At 42.6% G+C, this 12,335-nt stretch overlaps 1 protein-coding gene across 1 annotated transcript; it reads right to left on the bottom strand.

Moving 5' to 3' along the window:
* Window positions 1–231: 231 nt before the first annotated feature.
* tmem200b (transmembrane protein 200B) lies at window positions 232–11,805 on the bottom strand. Its single transcript, XM_020928419.2, has 2 exons — window positions 11,517–11,805; window positions 232–1,127 (listed from the first exon to the last, which is right to left on the bottom strand). Exons 1-2 carry the CDS (start codon window positions 11,803–11,805, stop codon window positions 232–234), a joined length of 1,185 nt encoding a protein of 394 aa, XP_020784078.2.
* Window positions 11,806–12,335: the final 530 nt, after the last annotated feature.

The raw sequence follows: 12,335 nt of genomic DNA, 5'->3' as shown, positions 1-12,335 counted from the left end.
ATTTCAAACTTCCGAAAGAAAAAAATATACTCCGGGAAAAGCCATCGGTGGTGTAGTGCGTTAAGCGTTCGCCTGCTAAACGGAGGGTAGCCAGTTCAACCCACCGGTGAAGCCAGTTAAGTTTTACTAGTACTGTAAGTGGCTACGAAAGGACATCTAGCTCGGAAAATTCGCAGATTCACTACGGCAACGCAAAAAAAAAACAACGCAGCATATTCCGTAACGTTCCCGTCACTGGAAAGGTCCCGATCCGAAGCTTTTATCCCACTGCGAGCACTGATTCTCCAACTGGTCCAGCAATTTGTCCACGGAATCCTCCTTGTTTTCCAATTTCAGATACCGTCTCCCGATTCCCAAGTCCAGTCTGGGCCAGCTCCGGTGCGTCATCTCCTCGGACATGTTATCCACGATTTGTCCCGGGATGCTCACGCAAACGTGGGACCTGTGCTCGCCCCGCTGCCCCACCAGCTGCTTCGTGTCCGGGTCGCTTGCCTTGATGAGCGCCTTCAAGTGGACGCCGTGTTTGTAAGGGTTAGTCCTATAGCTCAGGCTGTGGCACCGCCGGGGCAGCGAGAGCCGAACGTCCACGCTGTCCTCCACGCCCAACGTCGACATGGAGCTCGCCGAAACCAGGCAGTTGTTGACTTTGACCAGCGGGATGTTTCGTTTCGGCGTGACGTTTTCCGCTTTGAAATCCGTCTGGCTGGAGTTGCAAGAGTTCGATTTGGACGATTTCAGGGACGGCGTGGATTCGGACTCTTGGTGGTGCAGCGCTTGGGTCTGCAGCACGGCCTGGTGGTAGTCCCTTTCGCCCGTTCTGGTGCGGAGAATGGGTTCGGAGCAGGCGAGTTGCTGCAGGCAGAGGATGTTGAGGTGGGCGGCGGGCAGGCTGCTCACCCACTGGTAGTGCTTGGTCATGGAGTTGGCGACGGCTATCTCCTGGAGGTCGGCGGAGGGGACGGCGGCCGACACGGAGCAGATCACGCTCCTCATCTGCGCCAGGAGCATCTGCGTCTCCCGGTCGCGGTTCTCGTACAGGACGGTGTTGGCGCAGATCAGGATGAACAGCCCCACGCCCATGATGACGGGTCCCAGCAGCTTCATGCGCTCGCTGTGCACCAGGCCGGCTGCAAAGAGAGAAAGGAGAAGAGAAAACTGTTAAAAAATGATCCTGTATTATCTGTTTATACTTTTACTATACTTTGACTGTTTTAATACGTGTTCTGTAATGCCAGACAATTCGTGTATCATTTGTTCAATCATTTTTCAAACTAAAAACAAAAATAAGAAAATGAAAAAACAACAATTTTCTTCATTATTTGTCTCCAAAACCAAAATGAAAAAAACAGATTCGTTTTTTCAGTTTTTGATTTTGTGTTTAAATGAAAAATGGAAAAAATGGATAACGACCGTTTCCCGTTTCTGAAACTTAAACTGCGATACTGGACTTTGGCGCCACATACGGACTGATCGAGGACTAAAACAGGACTAAACTGAGTGTCAGGACGGGCCCGGATGTGCGGTTGGGTGATCAGGACTGAGACCGGGACCAGACTAGGACTGAGACCGGCTTAGTCCTGGTTTAGCCCTGGTTCAGTCCGTATGCGGCACAAACGTCTGGCATAAACACAAAAACGAAAACTGAAAAAGCAAATCATTATCGTTTCTTCATTTTGGTTTTGGAGACAAATAATGAAGAAAATGTTAGTTTTTTCGTTTTCTTATTTTTGGTTTTATATTGAAAAATGAATGAACAAATTATACACGGATTTTGAACATACAGTGTGCGATATTTTTGATGGTTTCACTCAGCCCCAGCTCAAACTGTACGACCAATTCACAGGTTTAAAAGTTCACAGCTCATGAGTCATGTTCTCACACTGAACGGACGACTTCAACAGAGAGAAACCCTCACGAGAGGCGACTGGATTTCAAACATTTTGATGTTTGATATTCTATGACCTACGATTGCCGATCAGGAGCCGGTCGTGAGGTATTAATCGGTTCTCATTACCACATGTTTACTACACGAAGCACAACACACGATTAAGTTGTAAGTGAAAAATCGCCTCAAAAAGGGCCTAAAATCACACACAATGTTCACCCGGCTTAAAGCTTCTTAAAGTGTCCTGAAAACCACTACATAAATAAACTGTATTATTACTATTATTTATCTTCTGTTTTTGTCATGAAAGCAAATGGTATTAGATTGTAAGGTTGTCAAAAATATCGAAAAATCTGATACTAATTGATACTAAAACTAGTACTGAAACTAGATATCCATTTGAGCAGGTATCAATACTAAAAAAGTCACATTCACAGGACAAAAATTAACCTTTCCTGAATGTCTTTAAAATAATTTTGAGCTGGTTGCGACGAGGCACACATGAAAAGACAAATATGTTAAAAATACTATTAAATTATCTGTTTTGTCATGAATGTAAATGATATTAAGTTGTAGGGCTGTCAAAAAATATGTTAAAAATGACTAATATCGATATTAAAACTAGTATTGAAACAAGATACTGATCTGAGTAGGTATCAATACTAAAAAAGTCTCATTGGCAGGACAGAAATGAACCTTTCCTGAAAACCTTTAGAATTATCTTGAGCAAGGAGACACACAAAATGAAAATTACGTAAAAAAAATACTGTTATATTATCTGTTTTTGTCATGAATGTAGGTTGTAGGGTTGTCAAAAGAATTTAAAAATCAGCTAGTAATTGATACTAAAACTAGATACTCATTTCAGCAGGTATCGATACTAAAAACAATCACATACACAGTACAGAAATTCTGAAAACCTTCAGAATTATTTTGAGCAAGGAGACACACAAAATGATAAATATGTTAAAAATACTGTTAAATGATCTGTTTTTGTCATGAATGTAAATGGTATTAGGATGTAGGATTGTCAAAAGTATAGAAAAATACTAATATCGATACTAAAACTAGTATCGAAACTCATTTGAGCAGGTATCGATACTAAAAAAATCACATTGACAGGACAGAAATGAACCTTTCCTGAAAACCTTTAGAATGATCTTGAGCAAGGAGACACACAAAATGAAAAATATGTTAAAAAATACAGTTAAATTATTTGTTTATGTCATGAATGTAAATGATATTAGACACTATGGAACCTCCCTTGGACCATTGAGAATTACAAAGATATAAAATAAAGACCTAACTCAGTCTCGAGATTTACTGTTTTTGGAAAAAATACACACATTTCTAACCCACAAATGTTGAACCTTGTCTTTATTTGTTTGAAATTTGCTCTATAAACATGTCATATTAATCTAATAAAAACATAAAACCCTTTCATCTGTCCAGACCACGTGATTCTCCTGACAGAGGATCGGCCGTAAACTCCTTTAAAAACCCAAAGCTATAAATACTGCAGCCAAGAACAGCAAAACTAGGAATGACACAAATGGAATGTAGTGAACAAAAATAAACTACAGTAAAAGAAAAAAATGCTTTGATCACTGCTTTGCACTTTTGGTATGACACATTCTGTAGTGCAAATAAAGAAAATAATCAAAATATTGTGATATCGTTTCGTCAGAGTTCTCACAATAATATCGTGGACCATCACAAAATATCGAATTACAAGTCTCTTTGTTTAAATTAAGAGTTATGGTGCAGCAATAGATTAAAAAAAAAAGAAAGAGGGAACTACATAGACCATGATCCTTTGTTCTATTTCAGTGCAGACGACAAGAAGAAATAACAGTTCTAACACTTTTAAGTCTTAGTTCTTTGGATTAAGTCTTGTCAAGGCATTTTAAGAGGAAAAAAATAGCATATTAACAGTTTTAGCTGTTAATAGCCTCCACAAAATATCACATTAAATATCGTACCGTGAGATGTATATCGTGAAAATATCGTACCGAGAGATTTGAATATTATTACATCCCTGAATGTGAATCTTAATACTTGCAAAATACAGCTTTAGTCAAAAATGCATTGGAAGTACTTTATAAATACTTCAGCACTTATTATGCATTTTATTATTAGCAAGCTTTTAAAATGTGGTGCCTAAACTAAAATGTTACTCTTTTTTCTTACTAAGGTCCCGTCCACACTAGTTTGTATTCGAGTCGTTTTCGTTGTGGATGCAGTGTTCGTTCACACTAATCCGATGGAAAACGGCTCCAGAGACGGAACGATCTGGTGTCTCCGTCTCCCACGAATTCATCTGAGTACAGATCTGATCCGGCACTGTGTGGACGCCTGAAAACACTGATGTAGGTCTGTGCGCCGCGAAATAATTCACTGCAAAACACTAAGAGGCTAGAATATATGTCCATTCATATAAACATGTGTCTGTGCGTACGACCTGCAGACGTATAATCTCTGAAAAGTTTCACATGAACCATCTCCAACTTGACAGAAACGCAGAACAGACTCACCATCAGCAGAACACCCCTCTGTCCATCAGTGACAGAGGTGTGTTCATATTCCACCGAGTCGTGTCCTTTAGACCGACAGAAGCTGAACCGCATCAGCGCACAAGGAGCGAGCTGTTTTTTTTTATCCTCAGTTTATGCAAATGTGGTTTTAAGGTTCGTTTCTGTAAACCTTAAACAAATATGCTCAAAGCTGTGTGGAGAGGGAAGACTTGCAGTCACAGAAACGACTAGGGGCGTGCAAAAATATCGGAATATCAATATATCGTATCATTTAATGTGATGATACAGTATCGATATCGTGGGCTACTGTATCGATATATCACCAAGAGTATTTTTAGGTGTGTTTTACTAAATTATTTTGTTACAGAGCTACAGTTTTGTTGCTTGTGGAGTGAAAGGAAACTCATTTATGCGACACATTTGACATTTTTACTGTTTTGATGATTAAAATGTTTGTGTTTCATATGAACTTTGCACAAAAAGTGATTTAACAAAGACTTTTAGTATCACAGACATGATGTAGCCTTTATTTTTTATTGAACCGTATCGAATCGATTTGAAATATATCATATCGAATCAAAAGTGCACTGTATCGAGATATGTATCGTATCGTGGCCTGTGTATCGAGGTATGTATCGTATCGGCAACTTCTTAATGATACCCAGCCCTAGAAACGACGTGTCTGGACGCAGATCCGTTTCCAATACGGTGATACGGTGATTCATTTCGGTGTAAACGTAGCCTAGTTTCTACATTTTAGATCCACACAGAAGACATCAAATGCATGACGGAAGATAAATGGAGTAATTTAGTAAAGATAAAGTCTAAACTTGATACTTTCGATGAAGCAGAAGGAGGAAAATTTGAGGATTTGGTTTGAAAACATTAGAAGAAAACGTAGTTAAAACGCTTCATAACTCTATAAATCTTCCGTCATATATTTGATGTCTTCCTCATGTGTATAAAATGTAGAAAGTGATAAAAAATAAAGAGAAAACCACAGAATGAGAGGGAGTGTCCAAACTTTTGACTGGGAGCATAAATACTCCCTCCTTCTTCTGTCTTCTTCTGCCATTTCAGGTTCAACCTTTACTCCATCTCCACCTCCTCACATCCATCATCCTCTCCCTCCATCACATCACCGACGTCTCCTCTGCCGACGTTTATTCTATCGACTATTTATCACACTAAACTCACAACTTTTTTTGTTTTTTTTTGTTTTTTTGGATGGCTGGTATTCTGTATTAAAGGGGCATTGTGTAACTTTTCCGGTAGAGGGCCCGCCTGTTGCACGTTTCCATGGAGACGTTATAGTTTGAAAAATGGCGTTAAGATGACTAAGATGATACTCCCTACAACTGTACAACTCATCGTTATGTAGCAGGTAATACTCCCTACAACTGTACAACAACTTACCCTTATGTAACAGATAATGCTCCCTACAACTGTACAACAACTTACCCTTATGTAACAGATAATGCTCCCTACAACTGTACAACAACTCACCTTTATGTAACAGATAATACTCCCTACAAATGTACAACAACTCGCCCTTATATCACAGATAATACTTCCAACAGATAATACTCCCTACAACTGTACAATGACTCACCCTTATGTAGCAGATAATACTCCCTACAACTGTACGACAACTCGCCCTTGTGTAACAGATAATACTCCCTACAACTGTACAATGACTCACCCTTATGTAGCAGATAATACTCCCTACAACTGTACGACAACTCGCCCTTGTGTAACAGATAATACTCCCTACAACTGGACAATGACTCACCCTTATGTAGCAGATAATACTCCCTACAACTGTACGACAACTCACCCTTGTGTAACAGATAATACTCCCTACAACTGGACAACAGCTCACTCTTATTTCACAGATAATACTCCCTACAACTAAGTACAAAATTGGGTGGAGATAGGGGGTACAAAAACTCACCCTTATGTAGCAGATAATACTCCCTACAATTGCACAATGACTCACCCTTATGTAACAGATAATACTCCCTACAACTGCACAACTCGCCCTTATGTAACAGATAATACTCCCTACAACCGTACAACAACTCAGCCTTATGTAACAGATAATACTCCCTACAACTGCACAATAACTCACTCTTATGTAACAGATAATACTCCCTACAACCGTTCAACTCACCTTTATGTAACAGATAATACTCCCTACAACCATTCCACTCACCTTTATGTAACAGATAATACTCCCTACAAGTGCAGTTGGATTTACAGCTCAAAAATACCTCAAAAAACTGCATTTTGACTGTGAACCGGGTCGCCTCTCCACAGATCTGACCTGTAACTTGGTCTGGTTTGGGTTCCATGACGATAGAAAGGTTTAAAGCCATACTGCGAAACATTCCAGACAAAGCAATAACATGGAAAAAAAAAAAACTCCACCAGAAAAGATACACACTTTTAAAGCTCACAAGAGTAAATTTTCGTGTAATACAGAAGCTTTAATAACAAACATTTACAATTCCAGGCTTGTACTAATTGGAAAAGTTGCTCGTAAAGTTGCTTCTAAACGAAAACGACGTTGCACTTTTGCAGCTGCGGCTTCATTTCGCAGCACATTCGCCCCGTAGAAAACCTGCCTCCGTTACAACAATCGCAGTGCAGTGTAGGCACAAACGGAGCCAGAGCCCGAGCCCGGCACAGCCCCTCTCCCAGCATGCACTCTGCTGCCTCTGCCTCCGCTGCTGCCGCCTGCATTTCACCGGGCCTCGGGGTATTAAATAATGCATGTACCTCCTCAAAATTATGCAAACCGGCAAATGAAGTGTACGGGATTTTGTACTGAATAAAGTCTGACAAGTGGACCGGGTAGAAGCTGTTTGTCTGGGAGCATTTGCAGGATTTTGTCTGACGTTCGTACCGAAAGCGATGATTACGTTGATTCGCCGTAAACGAGTGATTATTACAGAAGTGAGCGGGAAAATTGGCAGAGTTCAGGAGGTAAATAGATGAGATGAAAATCAAATTGAAAATGCAGTTTGTTATTTTAGACGCAATATTGAAATCACGCTTGGCAAAAAGTGTGGAAATGCGAGTTTTACTGTGAAAATTCAAGGTGCGGTGTGTGACTTTTTGGAGATTCTACAACTGAAGTTACCAACATTCTCTGGGAGTGTGACGCTAACTAGACGCACTGCTCCGTCTGAAGCTTTAACCATAAATTTCAGCGATGTTTCACACAATCTGACCAAAAAAAACTGACTGAAACTGAGAGCTGATTTTGTACTGCCAAACAAGTCATTCTCAAAAAATATTACATTTGCCAACAGTTTTTCAGTAAATCACTCGTACCATTTTTTGTTTAAAAAAATAAAACAAAACAAAAAACACTCAAATCAGTGTATGAATGCTCATACTGATCAGAGGCTCTTGAAAATGTGTTGTCTAAATCCATTTTGCATTTATTTCTTGAGTTCTCAGCTTAAAAGAACTTAAAACAGGGGTCTCAAACTCAAATTACTGGGGGCCACATTAGATAAAGTCTGAGTGAGGCTGGGCCGCATTGAGTATTCGATAAATAGCGGCTGCACGGGAAAAAAGGAGAGAGACAGAACAACACGCAACACACTTTCTTAATCTTTAATAACAGTTCAGAACATGAAAATGTATTCAGAACGTAAGTTTAAACTGATACGTCTACTCTTCTTCTTTTGCCTACTTCTTGCTGGTTGAAACCTGGCAACGATTCATCTTGTACAGCTGAGAGATATTTGGCTTGCAGGAGGAAGCGTATGAGATCCTCAGGATAGATTGAAGATGCTCATCAGTGAGCCTTGACCTGTATTAGGTGTTTTCACACCGACAGTATTTGGTGCGCACCAAACGATCCATTCGAACCAGAAGTGGTTAGCTCAGGTCGTTTGCGTTGGTGTGAAAGCGTCAATCGGACTCTGACCCGGACCAACTCAAGTGGACCGAGACTCAAAAAGAGGTGGTCTCGGTTCGCTTGAATCCGCACCAAAGTTGGTCATTTGGTGCGTGTGTTCTTCTGGTGTGAACGCGAACCCGGGTCCAAACCATACACAGCAGGTCCAAAGGAACTATTCTAGATGCATCATGGGAGAAACGCGTCTCCTGCCTGTAATGACGCGCTGTACGACTCCAGCGCAATAACAGATTGTTTTCCAGACGCAGCCGCGATTCATTTTCGAAATATTTTACCAACAATGGCCAATACAGAGAATGTAATACACGAAGATCAGAGCAAGTACGTGCGAACGTGTGGCTCCAGAGTGAGTCAAAAATGGGGGTGTGTACTTCTGTTCAGGACCTGCACAGAGGTCCCCGTGTTCCCCGTGATCATGTAGGACCAGCATTTGTTATTTTAGGCTTTAATTAATCAAAGAATTTTATGGCAATAGGCAATCGCCCATTCAGTTGATTCACCTTTAAAAAAATGTCCTGCTTTTAGCCCTAGTGTGAGAAATACAGTCGGACTAGATCCAAACCAGAGTCCCGAACCAGCGGGAGCAGCTCCGGTTCTGTCCGGGCTCAGATGACGTGGAGCGGGGAGTGAAAAGCGCTTTTCCCGGAAGAACCAAATGCGGACACCAACTAAACTGGATTCACGTTCTGTCCGGATGCTTTGCACCACCTCGGAACCAGCCGCGGTTCTTGAGCGCGGAGGACAGGAGCAGCACAGACCTGTAGGTACAGTCCACAGCGCCTTCTCACTTTCCCCGCACGGAACACGGAACCAGCGCGCAGACGGCGGAACGTACCCGCTCAGACCGAATCATTGTGCACTGGTCTTGCTCGCCACTGTCTGGAACCAGCACATGGGAGGATGGAGCCTCCGGACCATCTGACCAACGCGCTTGTAGGACGACAGAAGACCAAGAACCAGACTCCAGCGCCGTCCTGAGGAGCTGCGCGCTACGGAGAGCGCTGTTGGCTTCTGCTGTTACCCGAACTCTGGGCTGATGCGGTGAGTTTGTACAAAGTTCTACGTTGCTGTTTTATGAGTTCATGATAATAATTTGAGATGAGGACGCCCGCGGTATTAACAGGGAACATCAGTATTAGTTACTGGAGATATCACTGTTCTACCGGGATACAGAGGTTCATTAATCGGACCAGTTTTGGTTCGTTTGCCGGTGTGAAAGCGCCACACTGGAGTGTATCTGCTTCTCGTATGTCAAACATGGATGGAAGACGCTTGTTTTTGCCTCGTACTTTTTGCTAACATGTCGCCAAGCCTCTGGAATAGATCACTGCAGTTTTGTGGTGCTTGCATATTGATGGGACAGCTGTGTTTGCCGCTGAGTGCGCGTGGATTTCGGTGACACATACGTGGAGCTTGGTCATCGAGTTGCCAGCAAGTTACGCACCGAGTGTTGAACAGGTAAACAGACTGTCAAAAGTCTTTTTATTTCTTATTAGCCCCTCCAATAAAGGTCCCACACTTATGAACAGGAGGATTCTGTCAGCGTCTCCTCTGCTCTGATGCTGTGGTTGTGGGAGCGTAAAGTGAAGTGCTCACACGTGTACCACCACGTGTGGTTTGTTTTTGGTTCTTCGGTGACCGCCGTATGTGCACGTGTACTTGTATTAACAGATCCACTTAGACTCGTTGCTTCACAACTGCTGTAAATTGAGTTTTGGGATGTAAACTGCGTTAATAATCTGTTGTGAATCTGCATGGGCACCGACTGCAGCTTCATCTGTCAGTGCGGCCCGCGGTAGGGGGGTGGGATTGTGCGTACGTCTACCGCGGGCCGCACTGACATTATTCTTTGGAATCAAGTGGAGGGCCGCAAAAAATCCTTCCGCGGGCCGCAGTTGGCCCCCGGGCCGCGAGTCTGAGACCCCTGACTTAAAACTTTTTTGGTAGTGTTTGCAAATGTGTGTGTTGTGTCACTACGGTAACTGCTGAATATTCCATCATAGACATACATGCAGAACACCTTCAGTGTAATGGTACAGCTTTGCCTAATTTTTTATTTTTTTTAGTATGGCATTAAATTAAATCTTAATCCAGGCCAAGTTACAGGTCAGAGGAAAGACAAGATTATTTTGCAATTAAACAAAAGAGGTTTAATGCCAAACTGTAAATATTAAAACTTGTTAAACTGCCCAGCCATAAACGGAGTGAAAAAATACTGCAGTATCGGGTTTGTTTAGGCGACATTTATTGTTATTCTGCCTCTTTATGTCGTAATTAAAGACAGTAGGTCGACCTAATGGTATTTTGCATCACATTCTAGCCAGTAAATAAAATAAGTAAACTACCACTATCAGCCTTTAGCGGTAAATGCTGCGCACGCTGCGGTAATTAATTATATGTGTAAATGCCAATCATTCACACCTCTATTCACAGCTCATTTACATATCAGTGCAGGTCCAGTAACATCTACAAACACTATAGTCACTTTACACAAGGCCTAGAAAACACTAAGGAAATAGACTTTATGTGTTTATGTGTGGGAGCTACAGCAGCTAAGAGCTAAACAACAAGAAAGAAAGAAAACTAACTTCAAAACCGACACAGGCTCCTCTCAGATCACAAGTCTGCACTTCTAAATGTCCTTTTATGTCCCTTGTAAAAAATAATAGAATCTAGAATATTGTCAGTCTATGTCCTCTGGCTTAGGGACAGTCCTCTCTGCTCCACACTCGCACTTTGATCAAAACAAGCAGTAGTTTAGTTTCTGGCCTAAACTGCGCTGAAGTTCACTTATATTTATCGTCAGTATTGTTGATCAGATACAAGGTAATTTAAAGCAGTGCCTCAGTGTTGTTGCACATGGATCTATGGCTGTGCACGGGTGGAAACATGCATGAAAAGTGACTATGGAGGTGCGTTCGGGGGCAGTACGGCGTCACACACACAGACAAATGACTCTGCAGATAAATACTGATGCGGCGCCAAATATTGGGACATTCATCTGCCTGTAAATTAGATTAAATGGACATAATATAGAGAGTCTAAGATTTATAATGAGGTATAACCTGCCCACGTGGACTATCAGCCCAGACTGGCAAGATGTAAGCCAATAGTCTAGATAAGTTAATAAATCGACTCTTTTTTACAGTACTATACACCTCACCTCTGGCTGAAGACAGAAGACCCTTGGCTCCGACGCTCCACCCGGACGGCGACTCCTCCCCCTCGGTCACCAGCGCGGCCTTGGACAGCCTGTAGGGCCAGTACCCAGCCACGGCCAGCGCAGTACCCACCACCACCACCAGGAGGCCCAGCAGGATGAAGGCCCCAGGCAGAGAGCGCATACGCAGCTTGCCCCGGATGGCCCCGCCCTTCTTCTTGCGCCCCCTCAGGCTGAAGCAGGACCGACGGCGCTGGGACGGGGACGGGGACTGGGACTTCTTGGACTTCATGGCAGAGACGGCCTCAGCTCGCCCGGGTGCACAGCTGTGGAGAGGAGAGACGGCTTCAGTAAAACGCAAAAAAATTAAAGGGACTAGACCTGATTTAAACCCTGAATGAGGAACATGTTTGAGTCTGAACTGTAGCCCCGCCCACTTAGTCTTTTATACCATGTTCTGGAATTTTACGGGCGGGGAGTGAAATGTAGGATGAATGGGAGAAAAATGCTTGACGCGTGTCCAGGACGTCCGTTGCCCTGGAAACAAGTGACATTTCCAGTCTTTTCTCAGAACAATGGACCAGACTGAGAGAGAGACTTTTAGTGTTTTTTACCACATAAAACCATCAGCGAAAGTGATTGGCTTGATGACTGCGCTCCTGGTTTAGACCTTGTTAAGTCCTGGTTTAGACCTGGTTTAATCCTAGTCCAGTCCCGGTCCGGTCCTGGTATAGTCTTAGCGATCGGCTCAGCAGTTGCAGCGTGTATATATTTTATGCTTATGACACTGGTTAAGTCCTGGTTTAGACCTGGTTGAGTCCT

The sequence above is a fragment of the Boleophthalmus pectinirostris genome, unplaced genomic scaffold (genome assembly GCF_026225935.1).
Source record: "Boleophthalmus pectinirostris isolate CB_2022bp ecotype Guang Dong unplaced genomic scaffold, ASM2622593v1 HiC_scaffold_21, whole genome shotgun sequence".
Lineage (NCBI taxonomy): Eukaryota > Metazoa > Chordata > Actinopteri > Gobiiformes > Gobiidae > Boleophthalmus > Boleophthalmus pectinirostris.
This window is presented reverse-complemented; position numbering and strand designations above follow the sequence as displayed.

What these genes read in the sequence shown, in the direction of transcription:
- tmem200b (XM_020928419.2), bottom strand. Translation starts at nt 11,805, where the DNA reads ATGAAGTCCAAGAAGTCCCAGTCCCCGTCCCCGTCCCAGCGCCGTCGG. An exon ending in TCTTCTGTCTTCAGCCAGAG is followed by an intron (nt 1,128 to 11,516) that starts GTGAGGTGTATA and finishes CTCTCTTTGCAG; the next exon opens with CCGGCCTGGTGCACAGCGAG.